The sequence below is a fragment of the Mesocricetus auratus genome, unplaced genomic scaffold (assembly GCF_017639785.1).
Source record: "Mesocricetus auratus isolate SY011 unplaced genomic scaffold, BCM_Maur_2.0 Super-Scaffold_100714, whole genome shotgun sequence".
Taxonomy (NCBI): domain Eukaryota; kingdom Metazoa; phylum Chordata; class Mammalia; order Rodentia; family Cricetidae; genus Mesocricetus; species Mesocricetus auratus.
Genome location: NW_024429270.1, coordinates 1,520,034 through 1,547,271, shown reverse-complemented (window position 1 = coordinate 1,547,271; position 27,238 = coordinate 1,520,034). Strand labels below are relative to the sequence as shown.

Genomic DNA, 27,238 nt, shown 5'->3' with positions numbered 1-27,238 from the left:
AAAATAACCTTTAAATTTTTTTATTTTAATGTCTTCCTCTTTTCTCTTGGTGGAATCCATAGCATTTTTAGTTTAGGGCATACTTTATCACTGAAAGAAACTTCAGCTGTTGGTGTCTTAGATTCTAAGGTGTATCAAGGCAAGGAATCACATTTACTTTTTTTTGTATATAGTTGGGTGGTCAGTGGTGTTCACCCGATATTTAGTATCCAAGTGTTTTCTTAAAGAAGAAAAGAAGCTGGGCAGTGGTGGCACATGCCTTTAATCCCAGCACTCGGGAGGCAGAGGCAGGCAGATCTCTGTGAGTTCGAGGCCAGGCTGGACCAATAGCCTCCAAAACAATACAGAGAAACCCTGTCTCGTAAAAAACCAAAAAAAAAAAAAAGAAGGAAAGAATCCTTGTTTGGACAGGGTTGTGATTACCTATATAGCCTCCGTTGTCCTGAAGCTTATATAGGGAGACCAGGATGGCCTTGAATTTATAGAGATCCACCTGCTTCTGCTTGTTTGCTGCAATCAAAGACATGTACTACCTTGCCTGGCTGAACTTTTTTTTTTTTAAAGGAAACAGTAAACAATCTAAATTCTGTTACAGGTGAATTAAATTCCAGTAGTTGAATTAGAGTATTACAAAGTGATTTAAAGTTACTTTGTATATATAGTCATTGCACATTGCCTCTTCAAGTCACTCTTTTGAGTCCCAGGTATCAGATTTAGGAATTGTTTCTTTACTGTTAACTATATATTGTTCAGTATGTTCACAACAAATTGATGAAATGTTTAAAAGTATAAGTGAATGAATTACAAACATTTGTATGTAGTAGCTGGTAAATTAGTACCAGAACTTGAAATGACCTGTTTTCCTTTGCCTTGTGTTCTCAATAGACTGCATCCCCACAACAAAGGGAAATGATGGACCAAGCTGCTGCTCAGTTAGCTCAGGACAATTGTGAATTAGCTTGTTGTTTTATTCAGAAAACTGCAGTGGAGAAAGCAGGCCCTGAGATGGACAAGAGATTAGCAACTGTAAGTGTTTAACATTTGTCTTTAAAGTGGTAGCTTCTTTCAGTTTGAGGAAGTTTCTAATGACAGGAGCCTCAGTGACTTTTTTATTTGTAGGAATTTGAGCTGAGGAAGCATGCTCGGCAAGAAGGACGCAGATACTGTGACCCTGTGGTATTAACGTATCAAGCAGAACGGATGCCAGAGCAAATCAGGCTGAAGGTGAGAATTGAGGTTCTTTTCTTCTTGGTTCACCTTTGCTTTCTATGTGTTACTGTTGCATAAATGCCTGGTCAGGACTAGGGCACTGTGTCTAAATACTACTTCCTGGAGCAGGTATGGAAATTCTCCCCATTTCCAGAGTTGCTTAGTGTTGCTATAAAAAAATCATGTCTCCCAATTTAGGCTTGGCTTTTCACGGTTTCTAGTATTAATCTCCTCTCTCTCTCTCTCTCTCTCTCTCTCTCTCTCTCTCTCTCTCTCTCTCTCTCTCTCTCTCTCCCTCCCTCCCTCCCTCCCTCCCTCCCTCCCTCCCTCCCTCCCTCCCTCCCTCTCTCTCTCTCTCTCTCTCTCTCCCCCCCCCCAAGTGCTGGGATTAAAGGCGTGCGCCACCAATGCCAGGCTCTGTCAGAATCTTAATGCAAACCAGAGGAAGGGATATCTCAGTTTGAGGCCAGCCTGTCTATATAGTGAGCTCTAGTACTACATAGAGAGATCCCATTTTAACACCTCCACCCCAAAATAAAAATTAAAAAGTTTCTTTTGCTTGTGAAGTGAATTCTACCAAAAAAGGCCTTTCTTCTTCTAAGGTTGGTGGTGTGGACCCAAAGCAGCTAGCCGTTTATGAAGAGTTTGCACGAAATGTTCCTGGCTTCTTACCTACAAATGACTTAAGTCAGCCAACGGGATTTTTAGCTCAGCCCATGAAGGTAAGTGTCTTCCTTGGATGAAATTGTTTGTGTCATGAAATATAATTTAATAATGCATCACTTTCTGCTTGGGAGCTTGTTGCTGGTCTTAAGGGAATGGAAGCCAATGAGTTATAGATGATACTTGTTAAGTCACCATGGTGTAATAAGTTTTAGCATTAGCTTAGCTGTACTGTTTAAACTCTTGACTTCCTTTGTATTTTTTGTTTCTTTAATTTATACTATTTTATTTGGAGGGAGAGTTTCTAAAATTGTGTAAGAGATTTAACAGAAGTTGAAAATATGTAGAAAGCATTTCCCCACTTGAGAAGTTGTGACCTATTGCCCTCTTTGCTTCTTAGTTTTCTTGTCCCTTTTGGAAAGAATAATATAATCTGCCTTTACTGAGTGTAAAGCATTTTCTTAAGGCTCTTTCTCTTTAAAATGATTTGAATTGTATTCATTATTAATTTTATGCGTGTGTATATTTTGAGCATATTCACCTCTCTGTGCCCTCATTTATCCTCTTAGTTCCCCTGGAGCAGAATTTCTTCCCAGTCTCCCCATTTTTCTATTTATTTTCTATTCATTTATTTTAAAAAGCCTACTGATGAGCCAGAGGAATGATTTAGTCATGTAATGGGGCTTTGCCAACATACCTGAAAACCTACATTTTCCCCAGGAAGGAAAAAACAGATTCCCACAAATTATTCTCTGCATGCATCCATACTCTCACAAAATAAGTAAATAACTAATGAATGTAAGTAGGGTAGCTGGCATGTTTGCATGGGTGTGTCCATAGGGTTTTTACTGGATCAGCTACACCCCTAAAGAGCAATTATCCCAGTCTCTCCCTAGGGCCATTAAGTAGGGGAAGGGACCTCGTCTCATGTACTTCTCTCTCATCCATGGTGCAGTGTTGATGAGCTCTATCTTGTGCCTATGACCAGAGCTTCTGTGAGTCCCACATCATATCCAGAATACTTCTCTCTGTTAATAATCTGCCTGTTAAATTCTTCGTACCCGTTTAAATATTCCCTGAGCCTTGGAGGAAGTGATGCAAATGTCCTGTTCAGGGATAGTTCTCAGCTCCTTGACTAGTCTTACTGTTACCCATTGAAAAAGATTTTCTGACCTATGTTGAGAGCAGCATTGGTCTATGACTATAAAGATGAATAAGGCAGTTTGACAACATGCTCATTTAACAAAAATAGATAAATAAATATAGTAGATCTCTTCCCTCCCCCACAAGGCTCTATGTATGACTTTTTGGACTTTTGGCTAGATTTACAGTACCAGAAATGATTCCCCTCCTTGGAGTGGGACTCAAATTAAGCCCTAAGTGGCTGATTAGCCCCCATTAGTGCCACTGCTACATTAGTGAGTGTATCTTACCTTGCAGGTTGTTACTATACTTTGCATGGCTCGTAACTTTTCTCACCCAGCAGCCTACATAGCCGCTTCCTGTGCTTAGAAAGCATACAATTCAGTTCTAGCTTGATTTTTCTGACCTACAACTGAAGTGTATTGTTTTTCTCATCTAGTTTTATGAGCAGCATGAGCAATTGTAGGAGCCTCCTGTTTTGAGGGGCTCTGAAACCTCTTTGATAAATAACCTTGTAGAGAGATTTCCCATGCCCTCCATTGGGTGTTTTGATAGGAGGGGCAGCATTATTCACAAACACTTAGCACTTCCCATTCAGTTTCAGTTCCCCTCCCCTCCAAATGTGTAAATATATATGTATAAGTTTTGTTTGCTTGGATTTTTGTGTGTATGTATGTGTTTTGATTTTGTTGTTGTTGTTGTTGTTTTTGTGTTTGAGACTGGGTATCACTTTGAACACTTAACGTGGCCAAGGGCAACCATACCCTTCTTATCCTCTGTCCTACCTCCCGAGTACACAAATTATAAATGTACACTACTACACTTGGCTTATGAAGTCTTGAGGATTGAACCCAGGACCTTATGCACACTACCCACTGAAATACATTTCCAACTCTTGCATTTTTTAATTATTAGCTGTCTTGGAACTCAGAGAGATCTGCCTGCCTCTACCTCCAAGTACCTGAGAGTAAAGGTATGTGCCACTATGCCCAGCCAAAGTAGCAAAGTGTTAGTTTCAAGGTCTCTACATCCTTTTGGCTAAGTAACCCCCCCCCCCCAAGTTTTTTGGGAGATAGGTACAGTTAGCAGTCATCATTTCTTTACACATATCTTATATTTCAGGATTTCAGGCATGTATTGTATTGTAATGTTCATGTGGCTTATAGTTCTTAGAGATATATTGTAGAGCATAAACGTTAAGATCAAGAGATTAAATGCCAGCATCTTCATCTAGTTCAGTAAATTTCAAGTTGTTGGAGTAACGTATAGTAAGAGATCTATTTTAGAGTCACACATGTCTTTTGAAATATCCCTCTGAATTTCCTCATTTGTTGTCTTGGGATTCACTCCAGGGGTTTCAAACATGGGAACTGAGAGCTACATCCAGACTTTTATAGTACTTCCCCTCACCCCAGAGTATGTATATGATCATGATTGTGTGCATTTGCGAAGGTGTGTGTGTGTGTGTGTGTGTGTGTGTGTGTGTGTTAGACACACCTGATTGCCTTGGTTTTTTTTTTTTTTTTTTTTTTCTGTATATATTAGGCTAGCTGGCCTGTGAGCTTCCATGAATACTTCTCCATGCACTTTTCATCTCACTGTTAGAACACTGGGATTGCAGACACATGCTGCCACACCCATTTCTACGGGTTCTAGAGATTTGAACTCAGGTGTTCACTGTTGCAGGGCAGGCTCTTGATACACTAGGCTATCTTCCCAGGCCAATAGTATGTTTTTAATAGGAAAAGCACATAGCTGGGCATGGTGGTACACACCTTTAATCTCAGAACTCTGAAGGCAGAGACAGGCGGATCTGTGAGTTAGAGGCCAGTCTGGACATAACTGTGCACTTCAGAGCTACACAGAGAAACCCTGTTTTGAATATAAAAAAAGGAAAAGCCCTGAACTGATGTTGTTTATTTACTCTATCCAATCATGCTTTATAACTTAGACTTTCAAGTTACAGAAGGCTATGTCTTTTGCATTATTGTTATACTACTCTCTGGTCATGTAATTATGCTGGTGCTATGTATGCTTTGAACTCTGAAACATCTCTTTCCAAGCCTTGCATTATCCTCACTTACAATACAAAGACTGAATTGATCAGGAAGCACGGGTAAAGAAGAGGGCTTTTATATTTGAGTGAAAAAAAGATGCTGAGGATTGACTTATATTTCATCATTGGTATATTATCCCAGTGAACAACCTTTAAAAAAGTGTTTCTTTATCTCTGGTTATTTCTTTTTCCCAAACAGCAAGCTTGGGCAACAGACGATGTAGCTCAGATTTATGACAAGTGTATTACAGAACTGGAGCAGCACCTACATGCTATTCCACCAACTTTGGCCATGAATCCTCAAGCACAGGCTCTCCGAAGTCTTTTGGAGGTTGTAGTGTTGTCTCGGAATTCTCGAGATGCGATAGCTGCTCTTGGATTACTGCAAAAGGTTGGCTTTAAGCTATTGCTTATAGATGGAACTAGGTTTCTAGGCTTTGACCTATACTTAAAACTGTATAAGAATTGAGTTTCAAAAACTAATATAAACCAAGTTTTGTTGACAATACCACCACCACTTCACCAACCCCAATTCCCTTCGGTGCACGCTGTAGAATGTACTTATGACAGTTAAAAAGTAGCCAGGTGGGACATTTTTCCATATAGCAATATTTTCTCGGAAATAGGATGACTGGAAAAGCTATAAGAAGACATCTTTTTTTATTTTAAGAAGTAAATTGATACATGTATTTGGGCAATGGGAAGGTTAGATTGGGTAGCCCTCGACATTTAACTGTGTAGAGCCTTAAGACAGCAAATAATAATGATTAAGTCTAAACTGGATGAAAGTGGAGATGAGAATCTTGGGCTTCAGAACATATACAGTTGTTTGTATTTGATTTCTAGTTTGTGTAGCTGGTGCGAGCCCTGTGTTTTTCATGGTTGTGAACACTCTGTTCTGTTACTAGGCTGTAGAGGGCTTATTAGATGCCACAAGTGGTGCTGACGCTGACCTATTGCTGCGATATAGGGAATGCCACCTCTTGGTACTAAAAGCGTTGCAGGATGGCAGGGCGTATGGGTCTCCATGGTGCAACAAACAGATCACAAGGTGGGAAACCTTAGAATACTAGTCATTATTGGGCTACTTTTACCATTATTTTGGATTATTAATTTTTATTTTATATACATGGATGTTTTCTTTGCATGCATTATGCATCGTGTGCTTGAGTATGTGTGCCTGCAGAGGATAGAAGAGGACACCAGAGCCCCTGAAATTGGCATGAAGGATGATTGTGAGCCACCATATATACATATATTGGTTATACATATATAACCAATTTATTTCCAGATGTTTTTCTTTTGCTTGGAAGATAAATGGGGCTTTGAGGTTCTTGATTCTACGGGGTAAGAATTGTTGAGTGGTTTCAGCACATGCCTTTGAGGAATAAATTTTAGGTCATTTGTTTTCGGGGTGTGTGTGTGTGTGTGTGTGTGTGTGTGTGTGTGTGTGTGTGTGTGTGTGTGTGTGTGTGGTTTGGTTGGGTGGTTGGTTGGTTGATAGAATGTATTGACAATTTGGTCAGTATGACTAAAATACTGTCTTTTTAGGTGCCTAATTGAATGTCGAGATGAATATAAATATAATGTGGAGGCTGTGGAGTTGTTGATTCGAAATCATTTGGTTAACATGCAGCAATATGATCTTCATCTAGCTCAGGTATGGAAGAAATTTAAGTAGACTAAAGGATTTAGGGAGTGCATTTATTTTAATTGTTGTCTCTCACATTTGCTGTTTTGGCAGTCAATGGAGAATGGCTTAAACTACATGGCCGTGGCATTTGCTATGCAGTTGGTAAAAATTCTGCTGGTAGATGAAAGGAGTGTTGCGCATATTACTGAGGCAGACCTATTTCATACCATTGAAACCCTCATGAGGATTAATGCTCATTCCAGAGGCAATGCTCCGGAAGGGTAAGCATGAAATGCTTTGCTTTCCTCAAGTACTCGGTAGTCTCAAAGAGCTTTAGAAATAGATGTACACACTAATATTATTTTGTGACTCTTTAATGTAAAACAAAATTTTAGTTAGGCCTTGTGTTTTCCTTAAAGTGTGAATGCTTACTCAACAGCCTTCTTGATAATAGAGCTGTACATACAGTGACTTATAAGTTGGCACCAAAAACCTGGTTTGATTATTGGCTGTTTAGGCTGGAGATAAATGTCAGTGAGGTGCTTGCAGGAAGATCTAATTCCAGTCCCTAGGAAGCTCCCACCCTTAGAGCCTTAGATATTGGTGCACACTTATAATGCCAGTGCTGAGCTAGGCACAGGTCATAAAGCCTTATCAGCAAACTCCAGGTTCCAGTAAGAAACTTTCTTTAAAAACATGAACAGATCTTTCAGAAATAATACTCAGCATTGTCCTCTGGCCTCCACAAGCAGGTACACATAGGAATGTACACAGCACATAACTGGTGTAGTTATGCACACTGGTAATCTCAGCACTGGGGAATCAGAGATAAGCAGATCTTAAGACTTATTGACCAGCCAGCCTAGCCTATTTGAGTTTCCCAAGTTCTGATAAATGGTCCAGTTGTGTATCTCTAAAATAAATAATGGGGGGGCTAACTGATTTTCATTCTGAATTTATCATACTAGATTGCCCCAGCTGATGGAAGTAGTACGATCCAACTATGAAGCAATGATTGATCGTGCTCATGGAGGCCCTAACTTTATGATGCATTCTGGGATCTCTCAAGCCTCAGAATATGATGACCCTCCAGGCCTGAGGGAGAAGGCAGAGTATCTTCTGAGGGAATGGGTGAATCTATACCATTCAGCAGCAGCTGGCCGTGACAGTACCAAAGCGTTCTCTGCGTTTGTTGGACAGGTAGAGCTTTTGGAAAGAAAGGTGCTTTTTATTCAACATAAGTAGGGTGTGATAACTCCAGTATTAAAGTTCAGTATTGTATACCTGTGGTCAGAATTACCTCCATACTAATGCAAAAATGTCACCATTGTGCTCTGTTAAGTTGATATGGCCTATGTGTTTTTACTCAGTATTAATCATGGATATTATAAATTGAGCATTCCTACTCTGTTAGTCCTATATACACCATTCCAGTTGTCATAGCTGTAATGTGTGGTGGGTCATAAAATGAGTAACAAAGCTACAAAATATTGTACTAGTATAATAGTTAGTCACCAGTGATGGTTTTTGAGCTGATACATGAAAGTTTTAGAATATCCACTCGTGTGTGTGTGCATGTGTGGCTTTTTAATACAGGTTCTAGCACTCACTTTGTAGACCAGACTGGCCTTGAACTCAGAGTTCCACCTGCCTCTGCCTCCCAAATGCTGCCAAGTGCTGGGATTAAAAGGAGTGAGCCACCACACCCAGCTAGCACATTTTAAAAACAAGATACAACAAATCCCTGTTTAGCGGTAGAGTATTTTTATTATATTTTCACTAGTATATGTTTATTGAATCTGATACAAATTGAAGTTTGAGAGTGTTGAAAATTGAACTGCTTTCTAAAACTCAGCCTTACCATGTGTCTTAGTAGAAAAGAAAGCATTTAATTAGCTTGATTACAGTGTGCAGAAGTTGGAGTGTGGTGGCATGCATGGCACTAGAGCAGTAGCTAAGAGCTATATCCTGATATGTAAACAGAGACACACTGGGCCTGACAGACTTCTGTTTTTTTTGTTTTTTGTTTTTTGTTTTTTTGTTTTTTTTTTTTTTGGTTTTTCCGAGACAGGGTTTTTCTGTGGCTTTGGAGGCTGTCCTGGAACTCACTCTTGTAGACCAGGCTGGCCTCGAACTCACAGAGATCCACCTGCCTCTGCCTCCCAAGTGCTGGGATTAAAGGCGTGCGCCACCAACGCCCGGCTCTGACAGACTTCTGAAACTATGGAACAGCAGTACAATCCTGCAACATTGTCTCCAAAAAAAAAAAAGTCACCTCTAGTGACACACTTCCCAATTCTCCCTGGTCACTAGGCATTCAAATATATGAATATATGGGGCCATTCTTAGTCAGACTACCACACCAAGAGTACATAGTTATGCTGAGCTAGAGAGAGGAATAGGCAGTTAGAGCACATACTTCGTACTCTTCCTGCAGAGGACTGAAGTTTAGTTTTCTGTGCCAACATTGGGAACACTCTGTACCTCTCTGGTCTTGGCAGACATGTGCACACATCTGTGCCATTGAACACAAGTGCACACCAACAAGCACGCATGAGCACTCAAACACAGTAAAAGTAAACAGTTACAGAATAAACTGAGGGAAAAAATAGTCATGGTCCATTTTGTATTCTGTTTTTGTTCATTACTGGCTGTTTTCAGTGATGTGAGGAATGGTAGAATTCGTGTCCTGGCTGTCATAGAACTTGTCAGGAATAGTACTTTCTTGAACTGGTCTTAGAATTTGTTTAATAAAACTGCACAATATCTGTTCAGTAAGCTACAACGCTTGACTTTTTTTAATTTTCATTTCCTCACATTGAAACCAAAAGTTGGTTGTCTTGTCAAAGAAAGATTACTTAGGTCTATTTTTAAATACCTGACAATTAAGTCTGGATGAACTTGTTAATTAGTGGATATACTGGGCTGAAGAGAGATGGTTTAGCTGTTAAATGCTAGGCTCACAACCAAAAATGCAAGAATTAGATATACTTTTCAGCATAAATGACACTAGTAAACTTTGCTATGTAAATTTCTTCTGCTAAAAGAATCCAGGAAATTATGAAACGTAACTCCATTGAAATGCTATCATCTGTGTTTACAGTTTGATTTCTCATTCCATTGGAAGGAATTCAAACCTTGGGGTTTTGTGGGCATTGTTGTGTTGTGGTTTTGATGTGGCTTCCGTCTATCTCCTCGTTTGCTTTATTGCTTTTCCTTGGGGTGATAGATGGAACGGGGGAGGCAGACCTTGACGTTTCAGTGTGGAGTTGAGACCCTTTTGTCGGCCTTCGGTTTTGACTTGGGTACATTGTTTTCATAATTCAACTTGTCTAGCTGTTTATTGTTTATCAAGATGTAAATAGTTTTAAAATGTCGAAGATGACCTGTAGGTGCTGGAGGATTGATTCCCTTAGATTGTTAGGACTACTCTCATTCTGCTCTCATGTTGCTGTCTTGTTTTGAGACAGTGTTGCCATGTAGTCCTTCCTGACTTAGAACTCACTGTGTTCACTAATTGTAACAGTATAGAATATCACTGCATCTAAATAACGTAATGTTGAGTATTATTAAGCAAATTAATGATTTTTCTGCAGATGCCTGGAATTTCAAAAGCTTTGCCACTGAGGAGGGTATCTGTGAGAAGTGTACCTTATGGGAAGTTAAATGTACAAGCAATTGAGTCTCCCTGGGAGAACAATATATCAACACCTTGAGTTTCTGAAAGTTAACTTTATTTATATAATTTTTCTAGATTGTTTGTAGATGCCCTCTTGTTCAAGGTTTATAATATCTTTTTGTCAGTTTCATTCTTCTCCATGAATTAAAATTGGGAGGAACTCTGCTGTGGCTCTTAATAAGGGCGTCATTTTCCTAATGACATCCTTTCACACAGTAAGAATTAGAATGGAAATAGAGTATGGCTATTTGAAAGCTAACATGTGCAAGGCTGATTTTGAGCATGGTCTCACTGTGTTGGTTATTTGTTCCCACTGTAGATGCACCAACAAGGAATACTTAAGACTGATGACCTCATAACAAGGTTTTTTCGTCTTTGTACTGAAATGTGTGTCGAAATCAGTTATCGTGCTCAAGCGGAGCAGCAGCACAATCCTGCTGCCAATCCCACCATGATACGAGCCAAGTGCTATCACAACCTGGATGCCTTTGTCCGACTCATTGCACTGTTAGTGAAGCACTCTGGGGAGGCCACCAACACAGTCACCAAGATCAATCTGCTGAATAAGGTCGGGAGTCCTTTCTTGACCCTTAGATTTTTGTGTTTTTTTTTTTTTTTTCCCTGCCCCACTGTGTTCTGTGTTGTCATCTTCCCCACCCTGTGTTGTTGTTTGAGACAGGGTCCTGACTGGCCTGGAACTTGCTGTAGATAAGGCTGTTCTCAAACTCAAGCTGCCTGCCTCTGCCTTCCAAGTGTTGTGATTAAGGGCATACATATCACACCCAGACCCCAAAACCTTTTGTAGTGGTTTTTTTCCATCCAAAAATGAAATACAGGAGAAATATCCACCATAATTAAAAGAAAAGGGTGTTTGAGAGAGAATCATAATCATAATGTATTTTGGTGTGTTGGTGCTTTGATCCCAACAGGCGGCAGGTAGGTAGTGTCTTCCTACCCCCAATTGTTGTGCTTGGGTAGGTAGACCAGTACCAAGAGTAGCATTTAGTTATCGACCTGATTTATACAGTGGGATTCTTGAAAAGTTGAATATCAAACTCTAGTTCAAGAATGTATAAAACTTGGCTGTAGATTTTGCTCTTGGAGAAATGCAAGTGGGTCCTTCCTTAATGTACTCCCACTGGTCAGCAAGCAAAACTAAATAGAAAGAATACACGGAGTCAGATAAATATCTCTTTGCCCACATACAAATTTTGTTCAAATGGCATGTATCTTTTTCTTCATTGTTTGTAGTGCTTTAGAGTCCAGGTTAAGCCAGTCCTGGTGGTACAGTTCTATAAGTATTTGAAAGACGAGGTAAGGCAAGAACATCACAATGAGACTTGCAAATTCAAAGCCATCTTTTGGAAATATTAGTAAGACCTTGTCCAGGAAACAAACTAACAAGCCTGGAGATAGCACTCAAGTGGTGGAATACTTGCCCAGCATTTGTGAGGGCTTAGGTTCAACCCAATAACACAAGATAAAAGAATGGTGGCACACATGCCTTTAATCCTAGCACTAGGGAAGCAGAGACAGGCTTGTGAGATCTCTGTGAGTTTGAGGCCAGCCTGATCCAAATAGTGAGTTCCAGCTCGGCCAGGGCTACACAGAGAAACCCTGTCTGAAAAAAAAAACAACTTAAATAAACAAACACACACAAAAAAAATCCTGGATTGGAAGCAGAAAGTGGCTTATCTATGTGACTGATGAGCTTTACTCTGTGTTCTGTATAGGTTCTTGGTATAGTAGTGGGAGTTCTCCTGCAGGATCATGATGTTCGTCAGAGTGAATTTCAGCAGCTTCCCTACCATAGGATTTTTATCATGCTGCTGTTGGAGCTCAATGCACCCGAGCATGTGTTGGAAACCATTAATTTCCAGACTCTTACAGCTTTCTGGTGAGTGTTGGTTTAGTAGAGATTTCCATTTGTTGTTATGTGACATGGGGTCCTATAGCTCAGATTTACAGCTAAAGTTCCTATGCTGCTAAGGCTGGTCTTGAACTGGTAATTCTCCTGATTGTAGCTTCCAAGAGCTGGAATTACAGGCATGTACACACTCAACTTGATTGTTAGTCTTTGTTTCTTGATGGTAGTTCTCAGTAGGTAGCACAGGCTGTGCGTTTTGCTAAGATTTAAGGACTGTTGGTTTAGTGTAGTAAAAATCAACTAGAGCTTTGGTATGTTTAGGTACACGCTTTTTTTTTTTTTTTTGGTTTTTTTTTTGTAAAGTAACTTGCATGTTGCCTACATTCATGTGTTTGCTATTTAATTTTAACTTTTAAAATTTTTCTTTCAGCAATACATTCCACATCTTAAGGCCTACCAAAGCTCCTGGCTTTGTATATGCCTGGCTTGAATTGATCTCCCATCGGATCTTTATTGCAAGAATGCTGGCGCATACGCCACAGCAGAAGGTGTGGCTGCAGTTTATCTCCTACAGATGAAGCCTGTAACTACCTGGGGCTTACTAGCACTGTTTATGTCGGTTTCTGTTAATTACTTAGTAGTAGCTTATTTTTTCCAAGCGTGTTATTTGGTAATTATTAAAGGCCAAGTCACAGCATGTAAAGAGGCTTATCGAGTCTTGACTTCATTTAAAGGCTTTCTTGGGTGGTCATGTATTGCTTTTCTAGCTTTGTTATGAACCATCTGTGTTGGTCTCTGAATGCTTTGCATTATTGACAATATTTAATATGAGAAGTTTCTCATTTTGCAATTAAACTGCAAAAGAGTATTACATATAATACCTTCATTTGGCCCTTCAGACCAGAAGAAAATGTTACTAATGTGTTAAAGTAAACTGGGCAAGAAGTGAAATAATCGCTTAATGAACTTGGTTTTGTCCTATGATTTTTCATAATGCAAAGCATGGCACACAGACACATGCATGATGTGTGCACACAAAAAGATAAAATATGATTGGTATGGTTGCAGCATGTATAGTAAGCAGGCCACTCTTGGCTGAAAATACAGAATTGATGCTGTAAATTCAGCAAGGTTATTTACTAGGAGTTGGGCGTAGGAAAAGAAATAGTTGAGACCCAGGCCTTAAGGAGTTATGGACACCAGGCTACAATTGGTTTGGTATTATATCTGAAATTTCCTCAAGATGGTCTGCTTATTTTTTTAGAGGCACAAAGATAAATATGTCCCCAAATCTCTGGAGTCCTTTTATTTCAGAAAACATCATCCACTACCTTAATGCTTAGTGTTGTCATTTTGTTGGGTGTGTTTCCTCATTCACCCTCTGTTGTGTGCGAGCTACCACAGTGAGCTAATACTGCATCGAGAGGTCTTGTTATATCAGTGTTTTACACTTACCATTAATGTCAATAACCACAGTGTAGTGACTTGGCAACTTTTTGGTAGTTGAACAACTTCTTTTATTTTTTTAATTTTTATTTTTAAATTTAAATTAGAAATAAGGTTGCTTCACATGTCAGTCCCAGGTCCCTCTCCCTTTCCCTCCCCTTCTCCCGTGCCCTCCCACCAACCCCCCAACACCCCTTCATTTCCCCAGGGAGGGTGAGGCCCTCCATTGGGGGTATCTATAGTCTGTCATTTCATCCAGGACAGGGCCTAGACCCTCCCTCAGGGTCCAGGGTGAGAGTGCATCTCTCACTGTTGGATGGGCACCCAAGTTGAACAACTTCTAAATGTTGCTATAACTCATATACATTTCTTTCTTTTAGGGGTGGCCTATGTATGCACAGCTGTTGATTGATTTATTCAAATATTTAGCGCCTTTCCTTAGAAACGTGGAACTCACTAAACCTATGCAAATACTCTACAAGGTAATTTTATTTACATATAACTATTTTTTGTAACGTGGGCTGTTATTATCTTGCAGTAACACAACACACAGGATACTCAGAGCCCTTGCTTAAGGACACTCTGGTGTTAGAAGTGCCTCTAACCAGTTTAGGTATTCAGAGGAAAGTTGTTTTTCCCCATCTTTTATATATCTTCTCTGCGGTGTGGGGGGGGGTGGTTAGCAATTTGACACAGTCTCACTGAGGATTTTATTTCTGTCTCCTTAATGTTTTTTTTGATTTTTGGTTTTTAAACATTTTTTTTTCTTAGATTTGTGTGTGTGACTTTAGCATGCATGCATGTATATGCACCATGTGTGTGCCTGGTGCTCAGGGAATACAGAAGAGGATGTGGAGCCCCTGGAACTGGTGTTACAGGTGGTTGTGAGCCACCATGTAGGTGCTGCGAATCCAATTCTGCTCCTCAACAAGAGCAGCAAGTATTCTTAACTGCTGAGCCATCTCTCCAGAGATGTTTATTTCTTGAGGCAGAGCCTCACTATATATCCCTGGTTTGCTTAGAACCAAGAGATCCTTCTGACTCTTATCTTGCTCTTGCTGGAACTAAAGGCGTGTACCACCTGACTTCTTTAGTGAGATTTTCATGTTTATCTGCACACTATTTTGATGTTCCTTCCAGTAGTTCACTCATGTTTCCCTATGATTGTTTGCATTTTTATTTTCGAGTTTTAATTGTTTTTCTATGGCTCTGGCAATCAAACCTAGGACTTTCTTAGACATACTAGACTATCTCAGATTGCTAAGGTGTTCTTATCAACCTGTTTATCACAATTGTTGGATTTATTAAACTTGTCAAGAACATTTTTCAGTAAGTTTTTTTCCGTTGATGTATTTCGGCCCCTTCCTTAAACTTTGCTTCTGTTCTCTTTCTAGCATCTAAGGCTAGATGCTGCATCGTTATATTGTTTTTGTGCAGAATGTATTGTACTGTATTTAAGGCACCAGCTCCTAAAGTTAACTTTTTATGCTTTCTACATGTAATTATTTTTGTAATCTTAACTGTGTTTATTGATTGCAGCCTAGAGGGTTTTATATGTTAATAGCATACACTTTTGGCATTTTTGACCTGAGTTAGAATTTATGATGGGGGGAAAAATACTGATTTCTTAGTGTGGAACATTTTTCCTTTTTTATGTAGGGTACTCTAAGAGTGCTGCTAGTTCTTTTGCATGATTTCCCAGAGTTCCTTTGTGATTACCATTATGGGTTCTGTGATGTGATCCCTCCTAATTGTATCCAGTTAAGAAATTTGATCCTGAGTGCCTTCCCAAGAAATATGAGGCTCCCAGACCCATTCACTCCTAATCTGAAGGTAAAGTTTTAACAGATGTAACATGGTTGTTTTGTTTTCCTTTCTTTTTTCTTTCAGTTTTATTTCTAATCTATGTATGTGTGTGACTTTATGTGTACCACATACATGTGGGAGTCTGTAGAGGCCTGTGTAAGGTAGTGAATCGCCTTGAAGTAGAATCAGATTGTGAGCTGCCATGTGAGTGATGGGAACTGAAATCAGGCCCTCTGAAAGAGACCAGTGCTCTTAACCACGGGCCATCTTTGCAGTTCCTAAAGGAATAGCTTTTTATTGTGATGTTTTAGCCCCTTCTGTGATAAGCAGCCTATTTAAAATCATTGAATTTAACCCCCTCCAACACACATGCATGCTTTAGGCAATGGTTGTTAGAGGGTAGCTGATTCTGACTGGTGTGATATTGTCTCTGAATATTGGTTCATACTATTTTTCTGGTTATCTTTTCTCATTATTCGACTTTAAGTTTAGGTGTAATTATTGAACCCCAGGCTAAGTGTTGGGCAATTGCTATAGTTCACAAGATTCAGTGTACATGTGTTTAAATTAAGGAAAAGGAACACTTAAAAAACATACCATCATTAACATAAATAAATACTGAGAACTGTCTAGCATTTAATAGTGGGGAGGTGTGGCGGGGGGCGGTGTTTACAAGGCTATCCTTATGCTTCTGTCTTAGGTATGATTTGTTAATTTCTGTGCCTCATTCTTGATATTTGTGGCAGGTGGACATGTTGAGTGAAATTAACATTGCACCTCGGATCCTCACCAATTTCACTGGAGTGATGCCACCTCAGTTCAAAAAAGATTTGGATTCCTATCTTAAAACTCGATCTCCTGTCACTTTTCTGTCGGATCTGCGCAGTAACCTACAGGTTAATTGGTTTGACTTAAAGTTGTTCTCTGCTGTGTCTTCAGTACAGGGCACTTTGTGTGCACTGTCCTTTGTCTCATTTTCGGAGTTAATGTTTTCATCCTGGTTTATATATTTACAAAAACTGTTGAATTTGGATGGCAGTACACACCTGTTTCTTTGGTGTGCTGAGGAAACTGAGGAAAACAGATCACGAGTTTGTAGCCAACCTGAACTACGATGGCATGACCTCATCCCCCTAAATATGCTCACCCCATATATACACCAAAGTACCATTGTACCTGTTTGTTGGGTGAGATTAACTGGGTTATATACTTTACTAATATTTTATCATTGTCCCAGTTATAACTGAGATCATTAGGGAAGACATTCATTTCCTCTAAGACCTGGTCAACATTCCTAAATATAGGAATTGCGTTTAAGTTTGCTTTATAGGGTGACTTGAAGTGAGCACACTGTGCAACAACTTCTTTCTCCAAACTTATATAATTGAGGTTGTGCTTGTTTTGAATAGGTAAATTTTATTTGCTAGCTATATCACATGAAAAATTATAGTATTTGGTTTTCCAAAGGAACTTCTGGTTGAATCACTCCTTAGGACATCTGTACGTTTATATAGTTCACAATCCTGAGCAAACTTCTTTCTTCTGAGTTGCAAAGAATATGAAGAACTATGCATTCCTTCCAGAGAGCCTTAAGAAGGATTGAGAAATAGTAGTGCTGTGGGGCACGGTGGTGCATGTAATCTCAGCACTTGGAGGCAGAGGCAGGTGACTCTCTCAGTTCAAATCCCGCCAGAGCTACATTGTGAGACTCTTGTCTCTGGAAAAAAGAAAAGAAACAGTAGTGCTAGTCAGTCGGTGCTGTAGTAAAGTTTTCTCTTGTACCCATTTAGGTATCTAATGAGCCTGGCAATCGCTACAACCTCCAGCTTATCAATGCACTGGTGCTCTATGTAGGGACTCAGGCCATCGCACACATCCACAACAAGGGCAGCACGCCTTCAATGAGCACCATCACCCACTCAGCGCACATGGACATCTTCCAGAACCTGGCTGTGGACTTAGACACTGAGGGTGAGTGAAGCTGCCCGGTTTGCGTCATCGGAGTCTCTGTCCTTTGCCACAGATAAAATCACAAGAATCTAGAACCTTTCTTTAAGCCACACTAAAGAATGTTCTTTTCATAAAGTGTGAAGAAAATTGCCCCAAACCTCGCCATGTTAGTAAGTATGTTGGCATGCCTGATTGCAGTAGAATGTGTAAAAATACATATGTTCTTTTTGGTAGTCTACAACAGGCTCATACTACATTGTCTTACTAGCCTGTCTTTTCTATCATTTGTAGTATCTACTTGCCAAGGATCAGAACAGGTTATTAAATGTATAAGAAGATTAAGGACTAGAGCTTTCTGTTACTGTAGGAAGTGAATTACTGTAGTATGTCTCTTGATTGAGCCACATTTCTTTGGTGGTCAGTGTTCAATATCCCCAACTTAGGTACTTAGTAAGTTCTGCTCATTTTTTTTTTCTTTAAAATTTGTGGCCTTTTTTCTTGTTAATGCATGCATATATGTGTATGCATATATATTTTGACAGTGACCATGTCAGTTGTCAATTTTTCAACAAAATAGGTAGTTTTGTCCCCAGGGGGTGAGTTTGATATGTCTGCCATAAGTGTCTTCTCCTTGAAGACACAGCAGCAGTTCATGCTTCAGTCAGGGTTTTATGCTGCTGCCGGAAGTCTTCTCTGTGTTTGCTTTGATTTGGTCTTCAGGGTATCCCTCACTGCTTTTGCATAGATCTGGGAGAACCGGATGTAGCCGAGTCTGGCCTGTTACCAGTACATCACCATGGTGCTATGAGTGGAGTGGTTCGTGCAGAATCACCAAGATATTCCTTAAATACAACCTTCTCAGTGTGTTTTCAGGGCTGACCATATGGTTTTGGATAACCAGTTGCTGTGCTTTTCACTGGGAAGACAGACTATTTCTCGTTCTCAGCATTCCTTAGTTGCCTGTAGTTCTTTGTGTAGAACTGAGGGCTCGTGGACACATCCCCCCCCCCCCCCCTGCTTTATTCTGTTGTTTTTCTTCAGCTCATGTTTCGGCAGTTGTTGAGATTTTACGAATGTAGCTTCTGACATTACTAGGAGACACAATCTCACAACAAACTCTCGGTCCTGTGGCTCTTAGAATCTTTCACCTCCCTCTTTCTTCAGGGTTTCCTGAGCCTTAGTGTGGGAGTGCCCTGTAGATGTACGTAGCCAACTCAGCATTTTGGCTGATTGCCTCTGTCTCTTGCAAAGCTAAGTTTCCTAGATGATGGGTTAGAACTACACTTACTGTGAGTATGTTTAGGACATGATTAGGGATTATGCTGGTTTAGTACAGTAGTGTTGCAAGTTGTCCTCCATGATCCATGACTTCACTAGCCCTAAGTACTTGGCTAGGTTTTCAATACCAGACATGATCACACTTATTGAATGGGTCTTAAGTCCAATCAAGAGCTGTTTGTTACCACCAACGCATATGTGCCCCTGCTGTGCCTTTAGGAATATCATGCCATGCTGGTTCCTGGTGTGGTTCATAGGTATCACAGCCTGGTGTTGAGGGGTTTTTTTTGATGAGGTGGTTTTTGGTGTTATAAGCATTGTCAGCTCAGATAAGAAAATTACATACTATATTTATATACAGGTTTATATGTATTATAGTTTTTGTTGTGGGGTTTTTTGGGTGTTTTTTATTTTTTATTTATTTTTGGTTTTTTGAGACAGGGTTTCTCTTTTTTGGAGGCTGTCCTGGAACTCGCTCTGTAGACCAGGCTAGCCTCAAACTCATAGAGATCCGCCTCCCAAGTGCTGGGATTAAAGGTGTGCACCACCAACGCCTGGCTTGTATTATAGTTTTTAAAAGAAATAGGTAATAATATTCCTTATGACTTTTTCATCCCTTTTTTTCTCTCCCCTTTTCTCGTCTTCTTAGATGACTTGTACTCCTGTTGCTCCCACCCCCACCCCCAGCAGTGGTCCTTTTTTACTTTCCTGCTTTTTATCATCACTCCAGGATATGTACTCACATCTGAAGACTGGAGCTAAGAGCCTGAAGAGGGAGGGGGAGGGGAGAGGTTAAGTTTTTGAGAATTTTCTATACTCTTGGTTTTTTTGAGACAGGGTTCCTCCGTGTAGCTTTGGAGGCTGTCCTGGCACTCTTTGCTCTGTAGACCAGGCTGGCTTCAAACTCACAGAGATCCTTCTGCCTCTGCCTCCTGAGTGCTAGGATTAAAGGCGTGCACCACCAACGCCTGGCTTCCATACTCATTTTTACAGCATACTTTATAGGACTGTTACATATCTTTTTTAAAATAATTTATTTTATTTCACGTGCATTGGTGTTTTACCTGCATGTATGTCTGTGTGAGGGTGTCAGGTCCCCTGGAACTGGAGTTACAGACAGATGTGAGCTGCCATGTGGGTGCTGGATATTGAACCCAGGTCCTCTGGAAGAGCAGTCAGTGCTCATAACTGCTGAGCCATCTCTGCAGCCCCCTTTGCTACATATCTTGAAAGGGTGACTGTATTTAATGTGTACATTGGTATTGCTACCTATTTTCAGAAGGTACTTGAAGCAAGATAATCAAATCTGGATAAGAGATCTATTGCCATTTGGTCATGGAAGATTCTGGATTTGTACCCCTCATTATTCTACCAATATACCATTGCTTTTCAAAGTATAAGGAAGGATCTTTGGGGGCAAGACCCTGAAGATAAGTTGTTTTCTGGTCAGGACATTTTTGTCATAGGAAGACATTTTCTTTATTGTGCTTATTTCAAGCATACACAGTAGTTTTCAAAGTGCTAGATGAAATAGAATGTTTGAGCTAGTTGGATGGTGAGACAGTGCCTAACTAGGTCTCTGCTGTTGAGACATTAAGGGGAATCTGTAGGGTGTAAAATGGTGCCCCACCGACCCTTCCTCCCTCCCTTTCAATGATTTATTTGCATTGTTGTTTGCCTACATGTGCATCTATGAAGGGTGTTGAATTCCCTGGAACAGGAGTTACAGACAATTGTGAACTGCTATGTGGGTGCTGGGAATTAAACCCGGGTCCTCTGGAAGAGCAGTCAATGCTCTTAAACCACTGAGCCATCTCTACAGCCCCTTAAGATTTTCAGTAAAATATTTTTATTAACATGTACGTTGGTCAAGCACAGTCTTTTTATAAAAACAAGTATGTAAGGCCACGCGGTGGTGGTGCATGACTCTGTGAGTTCAACGCCAGCCCGTTCTACAGAGCAAGTTCCAGGACAGCCAAGGCTACATAGGTAAACCCTGTCTCGTAAAACAAAAGACAAAAACAAATATGTAAGAATTTTGCTAATTCATAACATGGAAAATATTGCAAATAAAACCTAGAGAAGCACAAAAACAGTGGGACCCAGAGAACCACCAGTAAATCACAGAACTAGAATAACCTTCACAGATTTTCATGTTGTCCTTGCAGGCCACGCCAATTCTCTATCTGTGCAGTTCAAAGTGAGCCCCATGATATGCCAGTCCCCTACAGGAGCAGAACATTTGTGTCCCATATTAGCTTTTCAGAGTGAACCCTAAATCGTTTCCTTCATTTTTAGGCCGGTATCTCTTCTTAAATGCAATTGCAAACCAGCTGCGGTACCCAAACAGCCACACTCACTACTTCAGCTGCACCATGCTGTACCTTTTTGCTGAGGCGAACACTGAGGCAATCCAGGAACAGATCACAAGGTGAGAGATTATTGTCAAGATGCCTTAAAAGGGCCCTGTCTCCCCATCCTCTGAATGGAGCTCTATGTATTCCCAGTTTAGCTATCTTTTCCTAAACCATGTCTGTGGAATTACATCCAAAACAAGTTTATATTGACAGTAGTTTGGCTACAGTAGTTTGCTTTGCAATGCTGGAGACTAGTCTACTGTAAAAGCAACATACTGGTTTCTTGGTGGTGGCAATGGCAACAACGTTTGTATCCAGAATCTTGAATAATGCAGACTTCCTTTGTATGTACTTCCCTTTAAGGCTTTAAGAAGTAGAAACAGTAGGAGCATACTGTCTTCTGTAATTATGTCTAAAGCTGCAACAAAGGCTTCAGTCCTTTATCTTTGCCCCCAGGAAAAAAAGTTGAGAGCACAGCATTGCAACTGGCAGGCAGGTCACAGTACATGAATATTTAAGCCAGTACTTGCAGCCATTCATTGGCATATGCTATAGTATTGTTAAAAATTCTAAGTGGATTAATGGGGAAAGAGACAATGGAGGTTATAGTTGTGAATTTGCTTATGTATTAACTAATGCTTCTACCCCCTTTTAGGGTTCTCTTGGAACGGTTGATTGTAAATAGGCCGCATCCTTGGGGTCTTCTTATCACCTTCATTGAGCTGATTAAAAACCCCGCATTTAAGTTCTGGAACCATGAGTTTGTACACTGTGCCCCAGAGATTGAAAAGTGAGTTAAAATGATTTAAGTACCTAGCAGGGAAACAAAAAAGACTGCTTCTAATTTGGGTCTTTGAGTTAAAAATACAGCTGATGCACATTAAGATAGCCTTAGGCCTACATTCTGTGAAGTAAATTTGGACTTGTCTCCCTTTGCAGGTTATTCCAGTCTGTTGCACAGTGCTGCATGGGACAGAAGCAGGCCCAGCAAGTGATGGAAGGGACCGGTGCCAGTTAGATGAACTGTATACCCCTTGCCAGAGGCCTCAGCCTTGGTCCCGGTGGACCAAGTTCATAAACTGAAGGAAGAATCCTTTTCAGCTCCTCTTGACTTTCCCAGCCCTTTGGTTCTCGGGTGTGTGCCCCATCAACTGGTGGGGCTGGCCTCCTGTCTGTGGGGAAGTTCCAAAGTTTAAATGCATTTTTTTTTTTGACTCTTGGCCAAAATTTAGAAGATGCTGTGAATATCATTTTGAACTTGTGTAAATATATGAAAGAGAAAACTTTTGTCTGAACTTGAGTTTGTGCAAAGTATCTATAAAGTACACAAACTTAGTACCTTGCAGGGGCAGCAGTGGTGGCACATTCTTGAGCATAGCGCGTGTCTTCTGACATTTGACACTCCAAAGAACAGCAAAACATTCAGTTCATCCAACACTTTAAAAAATGTAGCCTGAGAACACAGGAAGGCCCACAGTTGATCCATGGTTTGCTTGTCTTGTCTTTCTCCAAAGCTGGCGGCAGGGAAAGCAGCTGAACCTGCTTCTTGGTTCTAAGGGAGGACATCACCTGAAGAGGAAACCATCTCTGGTCAGGGGCTCCCTATCAAAAGGACCAATAAGTTGTTTTTTTTGTACAAAACGTTTAGAGAGCAGCCAGGTCCGTGTTTTGTTTTGTAGACTTTGTGGTTCCTGGGCCCTCGCTCAGCTGTCTTGTATGTCTGAAGACAGTAAGCATTACAAGTTAGCATAGTAGGAGTCCCTGTCCTTTCTCAGCAGCAGTCCATGCTGACGAGGAAGAAAGGGATAACCCAGTCTCCAGGGAAATAATCACTTCTTACTGGATGACCACGGTTTCCTATTATTAAAAGAGGTTTTTGAAGTCAAGGTTCTATGTAATCCATCTCCTATTTCAGCTTCCTGAAGGCTGGGATTACTGGTATACTATAACCATGCCAAGCAAGGAAATTTTTGTGAACCTTTGTTATTTCAAAAGGAGGAAGCTGTTGTAGCAAGAAAATCTGTGCAGTTAAACTGAATCAGAAAAACTCTTGAGGTGTTTTTTGGTATAAATAGGTAATATTTGAAACAATTCCATTTATAATCTACATTGCCAAATGAAACTTGGATGCCCTTCACGTCCTTGAAAGGTGAGTTGTGACACGGAGAACCCGCTTTAGACTACTGATCAGACTAAAGGTGCAGCAAAGCTACCTGTTACGCTCCAGTTCTCTACAGGAAATGAACTTCAAAGTCCAGCTCAATCCATATTTATTAAATTCTACTAAAAACCCGAAGACATTAGTAAGAATAGAATGTGCTTAACAATTGACAGTGATCCCTAAATCTCAATTCTAAAGTCAACATGTAACTCTTGCCTTGGATTAATCCTAGCTTACCTTTAGCTACTTTTCCTTTGATTAACTGCCCTATAGCAAAAGACCCAAAGCAACAAAATGCAAGCTTAAAAGGTTCTCACTGCTGGTCATTCAGGGAACCTGCTAACTTGTGAGTTCCAACAACTGATGTAAAATCATCTTCTGACCATAGCGGACTTGTAAGGCTTGCTGTTCCCGCCAGCTGAGCTTGGCGTAGACCTCCTTATTACTAAGTAAATCTTGCTCAGTTTTTAAGTCGGTGGCATAGGTCTTAAGGGTCAGTAGAACACTGGCTCGAAGAAGCCGTTTCCACGATGCTTGGAGCTTGGGGATATTTGTGATCGTCAGACTGTCCTCTTCTCTTTCTTCCTCTCTCTGTCCAGCCTGTTCTTTATAGTTTCTGAATTCCTCAGCAGGCATACACAGTACCTAGAAGGAACATGGAGCTCTTCAGTTAGGATGCACTTCAGGATAAATACACCTGTAGGAAAATTGAGTCCCCTTTGTCTTTAGTTTGCCTTTATTCAGAATGCCAGCACCCCATACTGCTAGCCCTGTACCTTGAGTGTGGTGGCTAGCTCCTCTTGAGTCAACACCTCCTCGTGACCAATCACAAAGGCTCCTTCTTCCCCTACCATGTCCAGCTTGCACAGGAAATCCCAGCGTTCCCACAAGAGCAGCTTTTCCACTTCATCCTTCGTTCCTGTGAAGTAATGGATAAAAATGAGCAGACATCGACTCCAGCAAGTCAAGTGCTGTAGTCAGGTATAATGGAACCTGGATGGGTAGACGCACCCTGCAGTGCAGCATCTCGGACTGTCACCATCTGAATGTCAGCTGTGTCATCTGTGTTGTCAGGATAGGGCTCAGCAAAACCATACATATGGATCAGTTGCCAATTAGCCATTTGCCCATATGTGTTGAAAATCTCGTGACCTTTGGGAATGGGCTGAGTAGCTACCATCCGGAGATAATCCTGGGATAAAAGTAAAAAGCTAGGGCCACATCTTAGCTCCCACCAACCTATGAAGATTCTACTTCCCTCTTAGAAGAGCCTATTAGACTCTGGGCTGAGTCTACATACCACTGTCTAAACCCCATATTATAGAAGGGGGAAGCCAACTAAGCCCAAAGTCAGCTTAGTGTGTCAGGTGCATCTATGCCTAGTTACCTGCCCTTAAAAGTCACTACCTTTAAAACTGTTAAGGTCAGGCCCGGTGATGCACACCCAGGACCGTCAGGGCTATGTGGTTAAAAAGTAAGTTAAATTTTGTGCCAAAAGGGAAGTAGGAATAAGTGAAAAGTCACATCTGCTGACCTGGGGACAAGGTCTTAATGTTTAAAGTAAAAATGGCTGGAACCTTCAATACTGCCTCAGCCTCCTAAGACTGTAGGTGTAAGCCACCAGGCCCAGATAATTGCTAATTTTTAATCACACACGTGTGTCTTACAATTTTCCATGCAGAATCAACACTAAAGTGGGGTCTTACTATGTATACCTCTGGTCCATGGACACGCCACCTCTTGAAAAGTACTTACAGTGCTGTTCCATGGCAGAGCAGGCAGGTTTTTTGGTGGCCTTAAGGTGTGTCCACACATCTTACTGTAACTTCATACCAAAAGTACACAGGAGAGTAGCTAATCTCACCCACTCATTTTCATGTTAAGTAGGAAAATGGAGCCCAATGACTTGACTTCATAATGCAGATAACCAGGCATAGGGAGGGTTCACTCACTGCAGAGTACTCAAGATTGGCATTGTGATTGGCTATGTGGTTCAGTAGGTCTGCAGCAGGCACCATCAAGGGGGAGTTGGGCTCCTTTTCATCATCCTCTTCCTCCAGTGGTTCCTGAAAGCTGCCGCGGAGGTTTGGAGTTCAAGGCTCTTTCACACCTTACCCCTCAACAACGTCCTAAAGATGTGGGTGTGTCCTACAGGCTTTTCTCACTGACCTATAAGCCATCACAAGGGCCACGAGCTGACGATAGAGTTCCAGAGAGCGAACAGTGGGGCTGAAGAGATCCGAGTGAGCCTCCATGAAGGGCAGGACGATGGAATGGTATTCGCTACTAATGTTCACCAAATCCTTCTCCACGGCCTCCGGGACACCTGTACCCTTGAGGAGGCGCCGCCGCTCCTCCTCTGGCCTGCAAGGATAATCCGTCCAGGGCACTTAACAGCCTGCCGCTCTGATGGAGCAGATACCCAGTCCCCTGAGCAGTCCCCTGAGCAAAGTGCTTGAAACAGGTTCTCCCCAGCCCTTCCTTCCCTTGGCTCTCACCAAAACATGGGATGCTCCAAACGCCCCAGCTCTGGCCAGAGCGCGAAGTAGGGGCTCCAGGGTGAGGCTGGGGCCTGCAGCTCGTGGAGCAGCGCCAGCAGCAGCGGCACCCACCCGGACAGGCTCTGCAGCGCGCCTCGTTCTAAGGAAGACACCCGGTGAACGCCCGCCCAGGCGCCACACGGCCTCCGGCCTCGCAGCCAGCCCTCCGCCCCCTACCCACCTCGCTCCAGCAGGCCGCGGATGGAGCAGGTGTGCGGGGACAGCAGCGCCGAGCGCGGCACCGCGAACAGCAGCTCCCCCGGCTGCACGCTCTCCCGCGCCACCATGCCGTAGCCGGCCACCGTGCCCTGCCGGCTCACCGCCACCTTGGGGCTCAGCTCCAGCCCCACTCCCGCGCACCAGCGCAGGAAGCCGGCTACCGCGTCGCCGTCGGACTCGCCACCGCTGGGCCAAGCCGCCAGCGGGGAGAAGCAAGTGACGCGGCCGCGCCCCGGACCCGGGGGCGACCGGGGGGCGCCGGCAGCTGTCAAGACCGGGCAGGGCGAGGTGAGGGGCGAACCGCCACTCGCCCGCGCACGCTTGGCCGGAGCCGCCATGCCGGGAGGCGCCGCGTCCTCCCTGCGCTTCCGGCGTCGCTGGACGCGAGCGGACGGGGCGGAGCTCGGGTCCCGGCACCGCGCTACGGCCTCCCGCAGCGGCGCGTCTCCGGCACGACCCCCAGCGGGTTGAGACCTCCCTTGCGCATCCGTCCGCAAAAACACACTGGCGAGGTCTGTGCGGCCACCATCCTAGCTCTGGGCGCGTCCCCGAGAGCAGGGTGCAGGAACAAAATCCGGTTTCTTCCTGGAGTCCTGGCTGCTGTGCGGTGACCGGCCATTGTTAGCGATAACCATCTATTCCACCTAATTTCCTCAGTCTTCATTTTCTGTATAGATATGATAGGCTCTTTCGTTTTTTTTTTTTTATACGTTGGAAGGAAGGAGTCGGTATCAGTGAATGAATGATGGCACAAATGATTGAACGTGAAAGAGTTGGCAGTATAATTCTAATACTTGGGAGGCTGAGACAGGAGTATTACTGGGAGTTCCTGTCCAGCCTAGGCTAGAGTGAAACTGTCTCAAAGCAACAAAAACCAAACAAGAAAGTGGTGTGCCCTTGCTTTGAAGAGGTCTTACTGGTTAAGCTATTTCCTCCTCTTTGACACTGAGGACTAGCATCAGTACCGGTAAATCATGTCTCAATCAGGGTATATGGCCTCATGGTAGACCCACACTGGTTCAATCCCCATCACCTCAAAAGGAAAAACAAAAAGCTAGGCAAGGTGGCCTATATACCCCTAACACCCAGGAAGCTGAAGCAGGGTTTCAATTCGTGTTCAAGACCAGCCTGGGCTACTGGGCTCCAGCATGAGACCATGCAACCCTCACTCCCCCCAAAATGTATCAGGCACTGAAGGTATAAAGACAGACAGAAGCAATTGCTACCCCCC

General features: G+C 42.0%; 2 protein-coding genes across 6 annotated transcripts in view; one reads left to right on the top strand and one right to left on the bottom strand.

The window, feature by feature from the left end:
* Cnot1 (CCR4-NOT transcription complex subunit 1) overlaps positions 1 to 22,382 on the top strand; it is an 82,685-nt gene extending 60,303 nt beyond the window's left edge. For 3 of the 5 annotated variants that reach the window (XM_040740798.1, XM_040740795.1, XM_040740794.1), the window contains 18 exons: positions 886 to 1,026; positions 1,120 to 1,224; positions 1,812 to 1,931; positions 5,271 to 5,462; positions 5,980 to 6,122; positions 6,623 to 6,731; positions 6,816 to 6,985; positions 7,673 to 7,925; positions 10,703 to 10,951; positions 12,117 to 12,280; positions 12,681 to 12,798; positions 14,077 to 14,178; positions 15,356 to 15,529; positions 16,249 to 16,398; positions 17,293 to 17,473; positions 21,029 to 21,161; positions 21,743 to 21,877; positions 22,027 to 22,382. In XM_040740798.1, the coding sequence (XP_040596732.1) occupies positions 886 to 1,026; positions 1,120 to 1,224; positions 1,812 to 1,931; positions 5,271 to 5,462; positions 5,980 to 6,122; positions 6,623 to 6,731; positions 6,816 to 6,985; positions 7,673 to 7,925; positions 10,703 to 10,951; positions 12,117 to 12,280; positions 12,681 to 12,798; positions 14,077 to 14,178; positions 15,356 to 15,529; positions 16,249 to 16,398; positions 17,293 to 17,473; positions 21,029 to 21,161; positions 21,743 to 21,877; positions 22,027 to 22,105 (2,718 nt within the window). In that variant the 3' untranslated portion in view covers positions 22,106 to 22,382. The remainder of the gene's footprint in view (positions 1 to 885; positions 1,027 to 1,119; positions 1,225 to 1,811; positions 1,932 to 5,270; positions 5,463 to 5,979; positions 6,123 to 6,622; positions 6,732 to 6,815; positions 6,986 to 7,672; positions 7,926 to 10,702; positions 10,952 to 12,116; positions 12,281 to 12,680; positions 12,799 to 14,076; positions 14,179 to 15,355; positions 15,530 to 16,248; positions 16,399 to 17,292; positions 17,474 to 21,028; positions 21,162 to 21,742; positions 21,878 to 22,026) is intronic. The other 2 variants (XM_040740797.1, XM_040740796.1) reach the window with 1 other exon arrangement.
* A 958-nt stretch (positions 22,383 to 23,340) lies between these two features.
* Setd6 (SET domain containing 6, protein lysine methyltransferase) lies at positions 23,341 to 26,373 on the bottom strand. The gene is made up of 7 exons (XM_005078673.4): positions 25,970 to 26,373; positions 25,747 to 25,888; positions 25,418 to 25,612; positions 25,201 to 25,321; positions 24,260 to 24,440; positions 24,025 to 24,167; positions 23,341 to 23,893 (listed from the first exon to the last, which is right to left on the bottom strand). Exons 1-7 carry the CDS (start codon positions 26,343 to 26,345, stop codon positions 23,588 to 23,590), a joined length of 1,464 nt encoding a protein of 487 aa, XP_005078730.1. The 5' UTR covers positions 26,346 to 26,373; the 3' UTR covers positions 23,341 to 23,587.
* Positions 26,374 to 27,238: the final 865 nt, after the last annotated feature.

Bases quoted from the DNA above. Each gene is read 5' to 3' on its own strand.
- Setd6 (XM_005078673.4), bottom strand. From the start codon at position 26,345: ATGGCGGCTCCGGCCAAGCGTGCGCGGGCGAGTGGCGGTTCGCCCCTC. The intron at 24,441-25,200 runs GTGAGTGAACCC...CTTTTATCCCAG, and splicing joins CCAATCTTGAGTACTCTGCA to GATTATCTCCGGATGGTAGC. The intron at 24,168-24,259 runs GTGCGTCTACCC...ATTACTTCACAG, and splicing joins CCGAGATGCTGCACTGCAGG to GAACGAAGGATGAAGTGGAA.